This window comes from Octopus bimaculoides, chromosome 8 (assembly GCF_046866305.1).
Source record: "Octopus bimaculoides isolate indiv1 chromosome 8, ASM4686630v1, whole genome shotgun sequence".
NCBI lineage: Eukaryota > Metazoa > Mollusca > Cephalopoda > Octopoda > Octopodidae > Octopus > Octopus bimaculoides.
In genome coordinates this window covers 42,952,482-42,967,481 of record NC_142935.1, presented here as the reverse complement: position 1 = coordinate 42,967,481, position 15,000 = coordinate 42,952,482, and the positions used below count along the sequence as shown (strand labels likewise).

The window sequence follows — 15,000 nt, the reverse complement described above, 5'->3', positions numbered from 1 at the left end:
TATATATATATATATATATATATATATATATATATATATATATATATATATATATATACATATATATATATATATATATATATATATATATTTATATATATATATATATATATATATATATATTTATATATATATATATATATATATATAATATACACACACACTTATATGTACAGACATTTGTAGTGTGGATGTGTGAGAGCAATCTGCGTACTTGCGTATGTGTTTGTACGATGCGGCATGGTGAAGGAGATTGTGCAGAACTGGCTTAATCCTCCGTTAGGTCAACCCCTTAGGGATCATGACTGGTTCTGCTATTCTACAAGTCAGAAATGCTTTAAAGTGGGATTAGTGAAAAACTTTCAGGGAAAGTTATGGCTTTTAACTCTCGTTAGAACACGTCGCGGACTGGTCTGTCCATCGCCAGGCGTAATGCAGCCAGCGCCATTGCGTACGCGCACAGACAGACACACACACAAAGGCACACACACAACAGAAGCACACGCACGCACATATACACGTATACTTATATATGTACTCGTATGTGCATGTGTACGTATATATATATATATATCAAACACATGCACGTGCAAGCGCGTGCAGACATGCACACACGCACACACAAACACAGAAATACACACATACACACGTACACTCATGCTTATCAATTCATAACTATCATTTCGTCTGCTGTGCGTAACTACTTATGTGAATGGTTGTGTGAAACGTGTTCAAGAAAGAGATAACTTTAGCGAGCACGAGAGAGAGAGAGAGAGAGAGAGAGAGAGAGTCTGAGAGAGAGAGAATGTGAGCATATTCATATGCTAGAAATGGCACCCAGGCCGGTTCCTCATCACCGCCAGATTTGATCTCAATCCAACTTTATCATTTTTTAAAAATACAATCACCATTATTAGCGGGCTTTAAAACTCATTAAAATTAAGTCATATTTCTAGTATCATCTTCAATAGAATTTTTAATCCGTGTTTTTCTTCGAAAAAGTCTTTAAAAAAGACGCGGTCACAATTTCTATTATTTAGAAAAAAAAATACAAGAGTAAAATTCTATCATTAGCTGAGGAACCAGAATATAAGTGAATCCCTAACACATTTGAAGAGTGTTTTAAATCAAGTGTACCTCAACTTACGTTGGTAATTGCTTCCAAAACGTCGTAACATACACATGCACACCCACACACAGAAGTTTATTAACTTATATCTATTTTAATAAATATCTTGTACATATTTTTATCCGTATTTTATTTTATTTTTCACTTCAGTATCGGTTTAAGTATTATTTTCTCCATTTATTTTTATGATTTTTCATACTTTTAAACATAATTGGAAAGACCAACGTACATTGGGTGAAGTTAGGTTTAATATCTTACTCATAATGTCTTTTCAAAACGACCTAAATTTGAAAAAAAGATGCAGCTCGAAACGACGGAAGTTGAGGTATGCCTATATACATAATGCTATAATGAAGGAAACTTTTGTGCTCAGGTGCACTACAGCTTCCAGGAAGCATGGAAGGTTTGAAGGATGTAGTGTCTCAACAGCTAACAACTGATGCGGGTAGTTTATTCCATGTTTCAGCAATTCTGAGCGTGAAAAAATGATTTCGAAAGTCATAGGTGGTGTGTTGCTTTGGATCTGATAAGCATGTACTAATACATACATATACAATATATATATATATATATATATATATATATATATATATATATATATATACAGAGAGAGAGAGAGAGAGAGAGAGAGAGAGAAAGATAAAGAGAACAATGGTAAAGTTAGAAATATATTTTATAAAACTAGCCGGTATACATCACTTACTCGGTATTCCCTGTATCCTTGGGTTTGGTTAAATCCAATACCCTCCTTAACCTTTTCTATATATATATATATATATATATATATATATATATATATATATATATATATATATATATATATATATATATATATATGTATATATATATGTGTGTGTGTGTGTGTGTGTATATATATATATATATATATATATATATATATATATATATATATATATATATATATACATATATATAAGTGTATACTTACATGTAAGAGATCAAAGTGTACGTACGCCGCTATATATATATATATATATATATATATATATATAAATAATGCAAAATGGGACAAGAGCGCAAAACATCCAGATAGACGATACAAAGAAAACAGGGACAGGTCATTCGGAGTTTTCTGGAACTTCACTGATAAAAGAAAACTCCGAATGACCTGTCCTTGTTCTCTTTGTATCATCTATCTGCATGTTTTGTTGTCCCTTTCTTGTATCACCTAACTGTCTGGATGTTTTGCGTTCTTGTCCCTTTTTGCTACTCCTCCGTTACATCACAAACTAATAACCCCTTTTACTTTACAAGTAGGTATCTCTGCATACAGTATTATATTTTGGGATTGTATTGTTTTTTTTTGCCAGTTAATTACACGCAATGTATACAGGAAAGAAGGAGAACATGGACTGGAGAGTGGATGAAGACGTCACACGATGTGTGATGAAAGATTTCAGACAACGGACACTAAAATAAGTATAATAATAAATCTGAAGACAAAAGACAAAAATCAAATCACCATTCAGAAATATAACAATCTCTGTTTCAACACACGATTTCACATTAGGAATCTTGCAAAACATATGCATAAATGTATCTCTCCTTACATCCACGTTTTAACTGCAGTTGGTCTTTATTAATTACTGCGAGCATATAATGTTTATAATTGAAATAATCGACAAATTATGATAACAATTTTCATATTTCCATATGTAGAGATATAGATATACATATATATTTGTAGCATACTTTAAAATCAGCAATAACTCTATTACTTTATGATTTTTGGCTGTGCGCGTGTGTATGTATATGTGTTTGGACATGTATCTCTCTCTCTCTGTATGTATGTATATATCTGTGTGTGTGTATGCATGTGTATATATATATATATATATATATATATATATATATATATATATATATATATATATAGGTTCAGGCAGGCATGGATATCTTGTTAAAACTTCCGATTTGTAACCTTGTGCTTTCAGGTTTGTTAATCCAGCGTGACATTTTGAGCGTGTTTCTACTATAGACAAAGCTGCCCAATTAGATAGAAGGAAACTGTGTGAATCTTATCGCATATGCATTTGTATTTGTGCTTGTGCATATATTTATCACCATGTCCTTTCGCCGAAAGTGCTTAAAAACCGGGGTTCCTCGTTTATATCCCAAAACGTAGCGGTTCGACAAATACCTACCAATAAAACAATACTAGACTTAAAAAAGAATACTGGAGTTGATATGAATAAAAATTTTCATGGAAATATCCCACAATGGTTAGATTTCGACCATTGAAACAAGTAAAAGAATGAAAGAATATATAGAAATATGCGCGTGTGTGTGTACGTGTGTTTGAGTGTGTGTATATGTATGTATGTATATATGCATGTACGTATGTATGTGTACATATATATGTGTGTGTATCCTAATATGTCCGGAACCATACATACATACATACATACATACATACATACATACATGCATGAATGCATGCATGCAAGTAAACGTGCACACAGAAATATTTATACGGGTATGTATGCTTGTGATTTGTTAAATTAATTATTGCCGATATAATTACCTAGTTCTCCAAGGCGGCGAACTGGCAGAATTGTCAGCTCGCTGGACGAAATGCTTAGCGATATTTCGCGCATCGCTATGTTCTGACTTCAAATTCCTCCTAGGTCGACTTTGTCTTTTATCCTTGTGGGGCGGGGGGGAGGGGGCGATAAATTAAGTACCAGTAAAACATTGGAGTCGATGTGATCGACTTGTCCTCTCCCACAAAAAATTTCAAACTCTCCTCTATTGTTTACATTATTTACATTTGACGGATATTTGTCCTCATCTTGATTGTTGCTAACACAACGTTTCAGCTGATATACCTTCCAGCCTTTATCAGGTGTCTTGGGGGAAATTTCTAAGGTATTTTTCGATGTTATTATTATTATTATTATTATTATTATTATTATTATTATTATTATTATTATTATTATTCAGGTCACTGCCTGGGCACAACAACCTCCTAAGCAGGCCGAACGCAGATATGAATAGCATAAGGGAACCGGTATTAAGGAAGGATAGGAGAATATTAGATTTATAAGTCCTAAAATTCACTCCGTAATTGCCCATGGGCATATGGCGTAGTGGTTAAGAGCATGGGCTACTAACCCCAAGATTCCGAGTTCGACCCCAGGTAGTGACCTGAACAACAACAATAATAATAATAACATCTAAAAATGCCTTAGGAATGAGAACCCATGTTCGAAATTTGCCTGCATTTGGCACTAACTGATTTGAACTCCGTCTCTAGCTAAACAAAACTAAATTGATTAGTTTTATAATCTAACTCACTGGTGTATCAGTTTATTAAATTCCAGTTGCTTGAGGCATATATAAATATGTCGGAGGTTTTTGTGAGCGAGAAATATACACAGTACTGTAATCCCTCGACTATCGAAAGTGTTACGGTCCAACCCACACCCACCCCACGCGATAGGTGAAAATTCGTGAAGTAGAAACAGTACTATACTAAATATTTTTGTTTTAGAATTTTCATGATTTGCATATACTTATCTTATTATAAATGCAGAACAACACCACAGAGGAATCGACGTAAGCTTAAATAACAAACAGCGATATGTGAACCGCGATATAGCGAAAGACTACTATATTCCTGTCTTCCTTAATGTAATTTGTTATATATGTGAAGTAAAATTGTTTTAAGGAATTATTCAATAATCAGTATATGTTGAAGTGTAGACTCATTGATATGTGTGTGTATGTGTGTGTGTGTGTGAAAGCGGTACGACTTAAAGTTTACCTGATAGAATAGTTGTCGTTTCATGCTGATAGTGGCCACGGATCATCAATGAAGAACACATACTTCGATGTATCCGCTCTCCATAGTCTTCACAGAACCATACCAGTAGTTCGGTATCAGGAGGAACCGTCTTGATTGTATAGAAATAAATGTCAGTACCGATCTGGCAAGCTACCAAATTCTGTTGACGCGTACTGAAGGCGAAGTTCACGTAACGCATCCAGTTACTGTGAGATTCACGGCTTACATCGACTGATTGCTGGACGCCATGTTTGTATATCTAAGAATTAAAAATCAGAAAATAGAAAATATTTTAAAAAATCAATAATATATTAGGACATAGCAACATTTAGTTTGTTCGTTATGTCATAATCGGCTCAAATTTTTAAATATATTTTGTATAAGTATTCCAGATGTGTTGTTTATAATTAAAAAAGTTTTCGAACTGAACCTCATCATTAGGGAGGAAATTTTTTGTAACATTTACATCTACTCTACATTTCGCTCGGCTTGATTTCCACTCGTTATGTAGTAGATAATTTCTTGATATTTAAACAGAAGTGCAAATGTGTGGTATGCTCCTGTTGGTCAGCTATCAAAAGGGAGACAATCTCCAATAGATGAAGGTAAGTTGTAGCAGATTTGAAAGTTTGGAATATATATCAAAGAGTAAAGAAGGTGTGCAAAGTATAACATCTAATTTTTTTTTCTGCCTGTTATAAAAGTTCATAAACTTTCTACTTGCTCGTAGATATGTATAGCGCTGTTTCATCCTTCTTTTGACTTCTCAGCACGGCAAGAGTTGAGACAAGCAAATCGGCATTTTACGTAGTTATGCAATTGAACTTAATCAAGGAAATGTATTTATCAACAAAGACGCGTAATCGTTTATCCATTGAGTCACTGATGCATACATTTTTCTTGATGTATATTTATGTGCACCTCTATTAATGAGCTATCTAATGACGATCAGTGTTCAAGCCGATTAAACGTACTTTATTTGTAAATATTGAAATATTTTCAGATTTAGCCGTGTACTTATTAAACTTAACAATTAGTATCTTGTCCTTAATTAAACACCTGATTTATGCGTTAACCGTTGTAATCAGCACATCAAATGAAACGAAATTGATTTAAAGAAATTAAGCTGAATAAATAGATAAATAAATAAATAAATAAATAAATAAATAAATAAATAAAACAAAACTTAACAGGAAATTGTTGGAGTGATTTTGAGAGAGCGTATTTGTGTGTGCCGGTGTGCCAGTGTGTGCCGGTGTGCCAGTGTGTGCCAGAGTGCCTATGTCAGGGTTGGTGATACGAGGTGCGCATCCATGTATGAAATGTAAATCTCGTGTTTGAGTATGTGTATGCTACAGCGAACATTATACTATACATTGTTACAATATACAAGAATTTTATTCTCTCTCTCTCTCTCTCTCTCTCTCTCTCTCTCTCTCTCTCTCTCTCTCTCTCTCTCTCTCTCTCTCTCTCTCTCTCTCTTCTGTATATATGTGTATAATATACATACATATATATACATACACATATGCACATATATGTTAGTGCATGGCTAAGTGGTTAGAACGACGGGCTCACAATCATGAGGTCGTGAGTTCGATTCCCGGATCGAGCTGTGTGTTGTGTTCCTGAACAAGACACTTTATTTCACGTTACACCAGTTCACTCAGCTGTAGGAATGAGTTGCGACTCCACTGGTGCCAAGCAGCATCAGCTGCTGCTTTTCTCTTGGATAACATCGGTGGCGTGGAACGGGGAGACTGGTACGCTGGTCTTCCATAAACAACCTTGCTCGGACTTGTGCCTTGGACAGTAACTTTCTAGGTGGCAATAACATGGTCATTCATGACTGAAGCGGGTGTTTACTCTTTATATATATATATATATATATATATATATATATATATATATATATATATATATATATATCGTGAGTTGAAACAGAAGTTGTTATATTTCAGGATGGTTATTGTTCATATTTTATTTTATGTCAATTGTCTGGAAATCTTTCGTCACACATCTGCGACTTCTTCAGTGACTCTTCTATCTAATACGTCTCCTCCTATTTTATTTAGTCCCGTGAATAAACAGAACAAGAGAGACGTGGGATTGAAGAGTTGCTGAAGAGGTCACAGATGTGTGACGAAAGATTTCCAGATAATGGACATAAGATGAATAATAATAAATGAGTGAAGAACGAATACATAGTGCATGTGTTTATTTGGCATGAAAAAAATGACCATCTCGAAACATAACAATACATATATGTATATATGTTTATATGTGTGTGTGTGTATGTCTGTGTGTTTGTATGCGTGTGTGTGTTTACGTAAATGTTAAAGATCTATTAGGTTATTTTAATAAATTCCAATAAACATAAATTTCTGCAGTCGCTGTGCAACTTTAAAGAGATGTGAAGACACCTCGTTTTTTGGTCTTCACACCCACAGAAATATATATTGGTTGGATGCCATACAGTAATTGTTCATGCATATATAAATTTCCATTTCAAGTGAAACATTAATCAGAACTTTGCTGTAATGGCTAGATTAGTGCATTGTGAGAAACGTACCATTATAAATATATATAACTTTTAATTATTCTCTCTATAGATATTCCATAGAATTTAGAGCCAGAACGGAAAGTTATTAAATTTTCTGTACGCATACGGGTATAGAATTTAGAAACAGCACAAAAAATTATGATCACATTGTTTACATAGATGCATTCTTAACTTTCAATTCTGGCTCTAAATTCTATACAATGTCTATAGAGATTACTTGAAAATGATCGAATCACACTACTAATACACAAATGAAGGGCGCAGTATTGACTTATAAACTTTCAATATACTTGGTAGTATATTATGGCTGTATCTGTGTGTGTGTGCGCGTGTGCGTGCGTGCGTAATGTTTCAGCTAATTTTCTTAAGGTGTTTTGACCGAGGAGAACATCAATGATGTGGCAGTTGGAATGGATAAAAACTACACCGTCACTGGACTGCTACATATTTCAGAAGAGTCGAATAGAGCATCTTGAAATGATGAAATGAGACCTTATACATAGATACATAGGTACATACATACATACATACATACATACATACATAGGTACATACATACATACATGCATGCATGCATACATACATACATACATGCATGATGAACTTTACTGTCGCTTCTTGTTGCACAATTTGCAAGGATGATTTGTTTATAGTGATCAAATGTTTGTGTTCTACATTAGCTTACTTCCTTCGCCACATACAAAGTGTCGAAGTGATCGGGAAATGAAGTGTTTTGCGCAAGAACATAACACATCGCCCGGCCTGGGAATTGAAATAAGGATCTCGCGATTATCAAGGCATGCACTTTGACAAATACACACGCACACACACACACACACACACACACACACACACACACACACATACACACACACACGGATGCCCGAACACACATACACACACGCATGCACACACACACATGCACGCACGTATGTGTCTTTCTTATATATGTGTGCGTATGTCAATTTCTTTATATTCATGACACACACACACACACACACATAATACATATAATATATATAAAATATGTTTACACACACAATATATATTTATAGATAGATACATACATACGTACATATATACATAAATATATACATGTGTACATAAATATAAATATATATGTATATACATATATATACATGTATATATCTATGTAAATCTATCTATCTATCTATATATATATATATATATATATATGCACATACATGTGCATATGTTTGTATAATATACATAGATATGTAGTTTTAGATATATTTATAAAAATATACTGTATTATTATTAGAACATAATCACAAATACACACATGCATACGTACATACATACATACATACATACATGCATGCATACATACATACATACACCTTGATAGCTTCTTTTTCATTCTGCATGATAGAGTTGAATCGTCATCAAGAAAGAAATGATAAGCAATGTCAATTGGTGTCGGCCATTTAACCGACGGCAAGCCTCATTTGATGAAGTTAATAAGAATTGTTACACGTTGCAAGGCTTTCAAGACGGTGATATTTATGAATGATGTAAATAAATGAGTGTTATTTATAAACAGAATGCTATCTGAACTTCATAGCTAGAAATAACAAAAGATATTCATATATGATTGCTTGAAAGAAGCAATCAGTCATATACCGTTGGGAAATTTTTACACATAGTTACTTATACAAGCAAACAGAAGGGCTGGCATTTGTTGGTCTGGCAGCATTCACATTCATAGAGTCTCCATCTAACTCAAATATTTCCGACTGACATACTATAATGATATCTGTCTCCTTGTCTCTTAGTTTCTTTTTGTATGAGTATGATGTATGTATTATGTATGCATGCAAGTATGTATATATATATATATATATATATATATATATATATATACATACATACACATATTCATATACACATATATACACATCTCTCCTTGTTACTCTTTCTCTATCTCTCACTATCGATCTATTTATCTATGTATATGATATATGATATAAACACATGTCTACATATATGAGTGAGCTTGTATGCGTGTGTGTGTGTATATACAGACTGAAGGGTAGTTAGACAGTCAGACAGATAGATAAATCGATCGATCGATAGACACATAGATTGATAGATAGATAGGTAGATAGATAGTTAGGCAGATAGACAGATAGACAGAGAGACAGATAGATAGAGAGTTAGGTATATATATATATATATATATATATATATATATATATATATATATATATATATATAGATAGATAGATAGATAGATAGATAGATAGATAGATAGATAGATAGATAGATAGATAGATAGATAGATAGATAGATAGATAGACAGACAGATAGATAGATAGATAGAAAGATAGATAGATCTGCGTGTTATGACTCAGACAGAAAGACAAACAATCTTATAGGAAATGTGCTGAGAAGACAGGCATATTGGCCGATGGAGAAAAGACAAAATTACACAGAATTTTATGATTTTTTTTTTATCTGAGTATTTTGTATGGCTGTAAGTATTTGTGTGCGTGCTTATATGTGCATGCGTAGGTGTGCGTGTGATGCGTAACTTCTTCGTATGCATGCATGTGCATGACTGTGCGTGCTTGTTTGTGTGAATGCTCATGTGCAAAACGTGTGTGCATTTTATATTCTTTAACACAATCAGTTCGTATTGATGGAGGACCTCATATTTATTTTGGAAGCTGTCTTTTTTCTCTCACCATCTCTCTCTTACTTCTATCACTCTCCTGCGGTCTCACTCTCTCTTGCATCACTCTCTCTCTCACTATATATGTATGTGTGTGCGGAGGCTAAATATATAGGTATATATGTGTGTGCACATCTGTGTGTATGTGTATATATATATATATATATATATATATATATATATATAGAGAGAGAGAGAGAGAGAGAGGTGAAAGCGAGAGTGAGAGGGAAATGGAGGTAGAGAGCGAGAGGTAATAAGAGAGTAATGCTAGTTCCTACCTATGGAAGAATATAATCAAAACCACTTGAATGTAGGACACAATACCTTGTGCTTAAAGAAAATGATTTCCCTTCTGAGTTTAATTCCCCATAAATTTAACTTTCATTCTGGAGGTCAAAAAACAAGATCCTGTAATTAACTTAACTCCTGTTAACAGAGCCTATTTTCAAATATATAGTCGATTGTTGAATCATTATTGTTAATACCGAAACGAAGTTTATACATTGCAATTAACTGTTTAATATCTATAACCACTGTACGGAGGCACACCTGTGTGGTGAGATATATCGTCGGCGTATGTGATATGTTAGTTTCTGAGTTGAATTGGGAAATACTAGGATAATTTGAATATAATTTGAATGTATTTCAGTGCATATGCAATAATACTTTGTGACAAAATGCAGAGCGTGCACTTCCCCATGTTTTACAACAGTTTTAATATACCTTTATTTTTTAACACAAAATCAGATACATATATGTATGTATGTATGTAAATGCGTGTATCTATATATATATATATATATATATATATATATATATATATATATATATATATATATATATATATATATATATATATATATATATATTATATATATATATATTATATATATATATATTACTCTTTTCTGTTTTACTTGTCTCAGTCATTTGACTCTGGCCATGCTGGAGCACCGCTTTTAGTCGAGCAAATCGACCTGAGAGCTTATTCTTTGTAAGCCTAGTACTTATTCTATCGGTCTCTTTTACTGAATCGATAAGTTACGGGGACATAAACACACCAGCATCGGTTGTTAAGTGGTGTTGGGGGGGGGGGACAAACATATACACACACACATGCATATGTGTATATGTAAGTACGTACATCAGATTCTTTGCTTTCCAAAGTTTGCTTAGCTCATACTTACACGCATACAAACGTATCTTGATAAATTAATATCTACATATACTTAAATACATTTATGCGGGTGTGGACAACGTTTCTGTGTATTAATTCTTTGGCAAGTGCCTCATCTGTATAATGTGTTGAAAATAGAATACGGTTATTAATGTTTAAAAAACGTACAAAATCTGTTGCATTCACTTTCGTTCAAATCTTAGTTGTATTGTTTACAACCAAGTGCACTGGTGTTGTATCAGTGATAAGGCCAAAGAAGCGCAACGAATCGTCTTTTCACCTCATTGTAGACGATAAATATTACTAAAATTTCTTTTTAACAATGAAATTGTCATTATTTTTACTACACACATACGCGCGCGTACGCACACACACAAACAAAGGAGAAGGGGGGGGGGGGGAGGAGAAGGAGGAGGAGGGGGGGGGCGTAACGAGTAAATGATATTTGAAAACGGAATGTAACAAGTATGCAAGGTGTTCTGTTAATCGCCTTTAAACTACGATAATAGCGACATCAACAGCGTCATGATAAGGGAGACTATTGCAGAAATACATGGCTATGTGTCAATTACTAAATCAACTGCAATATGACTGAAAAATCTACAGCCGGATGTTTGAAACTTGTGCAAGAGAGCATAAGAACAATGAACAGCTGTCGTCGTTTGAAGAACGGCATAATTCCTTGACCTGCTAAATGCCCTTACACATACAGGTCTGTGTCAAGCCAACTAGAGAACCTCTGTGCGGTTGCGGGTTATGCTAGAAATAACATCTCCATATCCTTGAAGTTCTCTGGCGTCCACAAGAACTGAAACAGCGCACATCTTAAAGAAAGTATTATCTTTCTGAGGTCCTTGTGATTTGACAGATGACTAAAGACTCCGGTGCATTTTTACCTACACTGTGTTACGAAGAAATAATAATAATAATAATGATAATAATAATAATAATAATGATGATAATAATAATAATAATAATAATAATAATAATAATAAGTGGGGGAGCATCATAGCCATGTGTTGAGAGGAGTTCTTTGGGGTTTGAATAATTCACCTTTGGAAACATGGGTGTTTTGCTCAACATCCTTAAACAAACCTTATTCAGGGACCTTTTGAGCGGGATGGGCTACTCGACCTGAGAAAAATTCTAACCGGGCCCCACCTTCGAGGTCATGCGCTGTTTTATCTTGATCACCATGTCGCACACATATGGTTGTGATGCATGTGCCTGGTGTACCCTTATCAGACGGGTAGTCATGATGAGTATATTGGGCTTCGTATATTTTACCCCAGTGTCACTTTGATGGCATGCACTGCTCTCTCACTCAATAATAATAATAATAATAATAATAATAATAATAATAATAATAATAATAATAATAATAATAATAATGATAATAATAATAATCCTTTCTACTGTAGGCACAAACTTGAGATTTGGGGGAAGGAATTAACCGATTACATCAATTCGAGTGTGTAACCCCGAAAGGATGAAAGGCAAAGTTGACTTCGGCGGAATAGTAATAATAATAATAATGATTTCATTTATTTTATTTGCCACAAGGGCGAAGGATGAGGGGTACAATACAGAGACATGGGGTTTACGTATAATAATGAAATAATAATAAAAAGTATACACGGTATACACTGGAAAAGAAGAGACATATGCATAGCATACAAGGGTAAAAAATGAGGTGAGGAGGATGATAGAGATGTGACCTTCCTGATACAGGAATACCTCTAGGGATAATCGAGGAACCCCACTGTCCGAGATTTCCCAGAAACCTTACGAGCAACTGCCCTCTCCAATTACTTCTCTCTGACTCACAGGTCTACGCTTATAGAGGGCTACCATCCACTCTTGCCATTTTCTCAACTTTCACCCACCTTTCAGTAAACTCACTCGAGGACACCATTTTCTTCTCCACTTTCAATTTCCTTTTCAAGTGAAACTTGAAAAAGTCAATGAGAACTTTACTAAAGAGTAATGAATCTTTCCTCATGCCTTTCAGCCTTGTCCACTAAACAATCACTTTTGCCACAGCCACCAGGCGAAGGAAAACTGCCTCGCCTGTCTGATTGAATGAAAGCGGCGATGCAATTATTACTACAGACTCAGCCGACAGACGGATCCGACCCACACATGATAGCAGCTGTTCAACATAACTCCACAAGTCAGCAATGCCCGGACACTGAACGAGGGCGTGCAGAACGGTTTCGTCACTCTGCGCGCACCTCGGATAAGTCCATCTGACAGCATATCTGTGCCTGTAAGGTTTATCTCGAACTGGTAGCGCCCCCCACCACCACCCGGTAGCACTGCCAGGCCAAATACATCGGTAAATTATCCATGGTAGGTCCCGACCGGAAAGTCCTCCGGAACAAACTAGTCAGTTCATTCTCACTGGCGCCTCGAGTCTGCCCGAGTCTTCCCGAGAACGTCATCGCACTTCCTCGCCACTAATCCTCTATAAATTTCTTAAGCGCATCATCTGCCGATCCCATTGCGCGTACTGGTAGAGGGTTGTGAGTGCCAGACGACATTCTAGGTGCCAGGCGCCCACTAATAATGATGATTTAAAATTTTGCCATAAGGCCAGCAAATTCGGAGGAGGGGATAAATCTTCCCAAGGTTGACCTTAGCGGAATTTCAACACAGAACCTGAAGATGGACGAAATGCCGCTAAGCATCTCGCCTGGCGTGCTAACCATTCTGCTGACTCACCGCCCCAATAATAATAATAATAATAATAATAATAATAATAATAATAATAATAATAATAATAATAAAGATGATGATCATGATGATCATGATAATCTCTTAGTTGACCTGTCGTGATCTACAGCTTTAATATAATATAAATGGATCATCAATGAAATAAGAATACTTGACTCGAAAATACGAAAGTATCTGACGATATACCACAGGCATTACCCAAAGGAAGATGTAGACAGACGTACATCCAACGAACGGATGGAGGACGTGGACTGAGGGAGATGAAATTTCCTGTAAAGAAAGTAACCATAGGTTTAGACACCTACTTGTTGGACACTAGTGACTAGATGGTTGCATCTTTCTGCAGGTATGAATATACCAAGAAACTACACTCAATATCAAAAGCAAATGAATTTGTAAAAGATCGCCGAGAGTAAAGATCACCGAAAGTAAAGATCGCCGAGATTAAAGATCATCAAAAGTCAGTCGCAACTAGATGACACAGGCGAACGTACTATGATAACAAAGCAAATAAAATCACAGGCTAAATCAAAAGGAATTTCAGAGCTATGTAACTGGGGAAAAATAAGGCTTTAAATTGTGATTAGAATACAAAAACCAGCGGTTCTGATGTTGATACAAATATGACCATCGAAAGCTGAATGCATCTGGACTTCAATCAGAAAAAGGGGGGTTTATTATAGCAACTCGGGATGAGTATGTATCGACTAGAAATTACCAAGCCATCAGTCTTAAAATAGCGCGGATCCTTCCAGCAGTTTTTGTGGTGTAACCAGAAAAACAATTGACCACATGATCTCTGGCTGTTCTATGTCTGCTTCAGTTGTGTATTTTAATCACCATGATCAGTATTTGCACAAGAATATAAGCCGTCATATAGATTTCTGTATGA

At 34.9% G+C, this 15,000-nt stretch overlaps 1 protein-coding gene across 1 annotated transcript in view; it reads right to left on the bottom strand.

Annotated features, from left to right (window-relative positions):
• The window catches only part of LOC106869221 (PR domain zinc finger protein 1), a 135,777-nt gene that overhangs the window by 7,252 nt on the left and 113,525 nt on the right, over window positions 1-15,000 (bottom strand). Inside the window, exon 4 of the mRNA XM_089356386.1 lies at window positions 4,917-5,196. Within this exon, the coding sequence (XP_089212512.1) occupies window positions 4,917-5,196 (280 nt within the window). The remainder of the gene's footprint in view (window positions 1-4,916; window positions 5,197-15,000) is intronic.